A 3,236-nucleotide genomic window follows, 5' to 3' on the forward strand; every position below is an offset into this window, starting at 1 on the left:
ACATATGTAGAAATATGTAAATCTAGATTTACATTTTTAATTACGTAGGTAATACTTAAGAATATAATTATTAAATTGCAAATACTATGTAAAATAAAAAAAGAGAAACTCTTAGTGAGAGTTTAAATATTTTACCTATGGATTGTGAAATTATTTTGTGAAAAGAAATATTGGCTTAAATTTTGATTTATTAATTTAATTTTTTTATTACACTATACATTATATTTCATACACTATAAAAGTTGAGTGTAATATATATTGCTTTATAATTTATATTTATATTATGTGATGTTCTGCTATGTTACAGAAAAAATAAAGAAACATGCAATAATAGTCAGTGAAGATGATGATAGTAGTGATACAGAATCAGATGTTAGTGATAAAAATGAAGAGGGTACAAGAGAAGACAATTCTAATTCAAATTGTATGTATTGTAACAGAACTTCATTACTTTTACTACACGCTACCAGTTATGTGATCTTTCTATTTATGAAAGTTCCAAATGATTTTTTGATGTTGTTTCATTGAAAATATATTAACATGTAATGGATTATGTGAATCACTTTATATATCTGTTTAATTTTTCTTTTATCCTATAGTACCTGGGACTGCAATAGGGTTAGAGATAGTAAATGATACAAGTTTCAAAGTATTAGAAAAAACAGTATGTGAAAACACATTAAAAGGAATACAAGACATGGGTTTTGTAAATATGACAGAAATACAAGCAAAAGCCATTCCTCCTTTACTAGAAGGAAGAGATTTGGTTGGTTCTGCAAAAACAGGATCGGGAAAAACTTTAGCATTTTTAATACCAGCTATAGAATTAATTTATAAGTTGAAATTTATGCCCCGCAATGGTATGTGAGTAATATGAATAAAATGTTTTTAGTTTAAGTACTGCACTGCATCGTTATTTGCAGGTACTGGTTGTATTATTATATCTCCAACAAGAGAATTATCTATGCAAACATTTGGAGTTTTAAAAGAATTGATGAAATATCATTATCATACATATGGTTTACTAATGGGAGGTGCTAGTAGACAAACTGAAGCTCAAAAACTTTCAAAAGGAGTTAATATTGTGGTAGCCACACCTGGTAGATTATTAGATCATCTACAAAACACACCAGACTTTTTGTACAAAAATCTTCAATGTCTTGTAATTGATGAAGCTGATCGTATTTTAGACATTGGTTTTGAAGAAGAACTTAAACAGATTATTAATATTTTACCAAGTTAGTGGTTCAGTATTTTTTAATATTTCAAATATTAGTAATAGTTAATAGAAGATTATAATAAAACATATTTTATTATAGAAAAAAGACAAACAATGTTATTCAGTGCAACACAAACCAAGAAAACGGAAACGTTGACAACTTTAGCTTTGAAAAAGGAACCAGTTTATGTTGGTGTTGATGATGATAAGGACAAAGCAACAGTAGAAGGTTTAGAACAAGGTTATGTTGTATGTCCAAGTGAAAAAAGATTTCTACTTCTATTTACTTTCTTAAAGAAGAACAAAAAGAAAAAAGTTATGGTTTTCTTCAGTTCATGCATGTCAGTCAAATATCATCATGAACTTTTGAATTACATTGATTTGCCAGTATTAAGTATACATGTATGATCATATGGTATAAAAAATTTGTGATTGGTGCTGAAGCATAGTATTTTTACATTATATGTTTTAATTGTGTAATAGGGAAAACAGAAACAGACGAAAAGAACAACAACATTTTACCAATTTTGTAATGCTTCTTCTGGCATACTCCTCTGTACCGATGTAGCTGCACGTGGTCTTGATATACCAGATGTTGACTGGATTGTACAATATGATCCTCCAGATGATCCCAAGGTAAATTCTTAATAGCATATAATATTTCAGAGAACTAATTTTATGACTACAAATGTAAGGGTTATATGTTAGTGTAAAAATTGTTAAATCGATAATAAATATAAGGATTAAATGTTGTTTTAGGAATATATTCACCGTGTTGGTAGAACAGCTCGTGGAGAAGGTGGTAGTGGTCACGCCTTACTAATACTACGACCGGAAGAACTTGGTTTTCTTCGATATCTTAAACAAGTTAGAGTTCCTGTAAACGAATTTGACTTTTCATGGAATAAAATTGCTGATATTCAGTTACAGGTAAGAGTTCTACTTTTCTTTTTCATTGCTATTATTAATTGATAGAACTTAAGAAAGTTCGTTCAGGGTGCTTCTTGAATATAAAAGGAATCCGTTTTTTTTTCTGCTTTCCTTAATCATTTCAACGTTGCATGTCTTAAATAGAATAACATACCGGAAAGAATAGTACAAATCAATTTTAATCTAAAATTTTGATCCTTACTGATGTACTATCTTAGTATAATACATGCAAAATGGTATAATATTTCTATAGTCTACTATTCTTAATCACTTCATTGACTTTTTAAATAAATAATGAAAGAAGAAGCTGTAATACAGATTTTGAGATGAAAAAGTTTGGTAAATTTTTTATTTAAATAAACGTATTATTATTCAATTCTGCGTTAGGACGTCTATCTTGAACTGTTTTAAAAGTACAACTTGTCCCAGTAGCATCAGCAACTCTGTATATGCTGTTGAAAATATGCAATGAAAAGTTTGCTTGTAAGTTGCACTTTATTGAACAATAACAAGGAATGATGATTGTTCATTATAAAATTAATATGCAGATAAGAAACAAGTTCTATTTGATTAAAGGGTGAAAATAAAAATCTGGTTTTTCCTGTTAAGAAAAAGATAGTGAAAGAGAAAGAGATGGAAATAGTAGTACATATTAAAGGAAGTAAAATTGGACATGAAGAAAAAGAAAAAGATTAGGGAACAGCGCCTACGCGTGTGATTCACGCACAATTCTCCTTCCATGGTTATATTAAATCGATGAAAATAATTTTAGATGCCAATAACCAAGTAGTGGATCCATTCATTCTTTTAAATTCAAAATTTTCCGATTACTGGTAAAAGACAATTATGAAATGTATTTAAGGGAGTTGTTCCCTATGGACGCTTAAAAATATGGAATATTTTTGAATTTTATAGAATAAAAACTATTCCAGTTATCGAATGGTATTACGTAAAAAAATGTCTCCAATTGGCATCATTCTGCTTTTTCTAGTTGTCCAAAATAAAAAAATGGCAGGTGTATAATCAATCTACATAATCATGAATCTGCGACAGCACAATTTACATTTTTATTACTCACGAAAATTAC

At 28.6% G+C, this 3,236-nt stretch overlaps 2 protein-coding genes across 2 annotated transcripts in view; one reads left to right on the plus strand and one right to left on the minus strand.

Moving 5' to 3' along the window:
* LOC108578148 (glutathione S-transferase 1-like) overlaps nucleotides 1-1,782 on the minus strand; it is an 11,996-nt gene extending 10,214 nt beyond the window's left edge. The window contains exon 1 of the mRNA XM_017941417.1: nucleotides 1,742-1,782. The gene's annotated coding sequence lies outside the window, so the exon portion shown is untranslated. The remainder of the gene's footprint in view (nucleotides 1-1,741) is intronic.
* The window catches only part of LOC108578134 (probable ATP-dependent RNA helicase pitchoune), a 4,953-nt gene that overhangs the window by 846 nt on the left and 871 nt on the right, over nucleotides 1-3,236 (plus strand). Inside the window, exons 2-7 of the mRNA XM_017941399.1 lie at nucleotides 308-424; nucleotides 600-860; nucleotides 924-1,238; nucleotides 1,320-1,621; nucleotides 1,703-1,855; nucleotides 1,979-2,149. Coding sequence (XP_017796888.1) covers nucleotides 308-424; nucleotides 600-860; nucleotides 924-1,238; nucleotides 1,320-1,621; nucleotides 1,703-1,855; nucleotides 1,979-2,149 — 1,319 coding nt within the window. The remainder of the gene's footprint in view (nucleotides 1-307; nucleotides 425-599; nucleotides 861-923; nucleotides 1,239-1,319; nucleotides 1,622-1,702; nucleotides 1,856-1,978; nucleotides 2,150-3,236) is intronic.

This window comes from Habropoda laboriosa, unplaced genomic scaffold (assembly GCF_001263275.1).
Source record: "Habropoda laboriosa isolate 0110345459 unplaced genomic scaffold, ASM126327v1 scaffold1329, whole genome shotgun sequence".
Taxonomy (NCBI): domain Eukaryota; kingdom Metazoa; phylum Arthropoda; class Insecta; order Hymenoptera; family Apidae; genus Habropoda; species Habropoda laboriosa.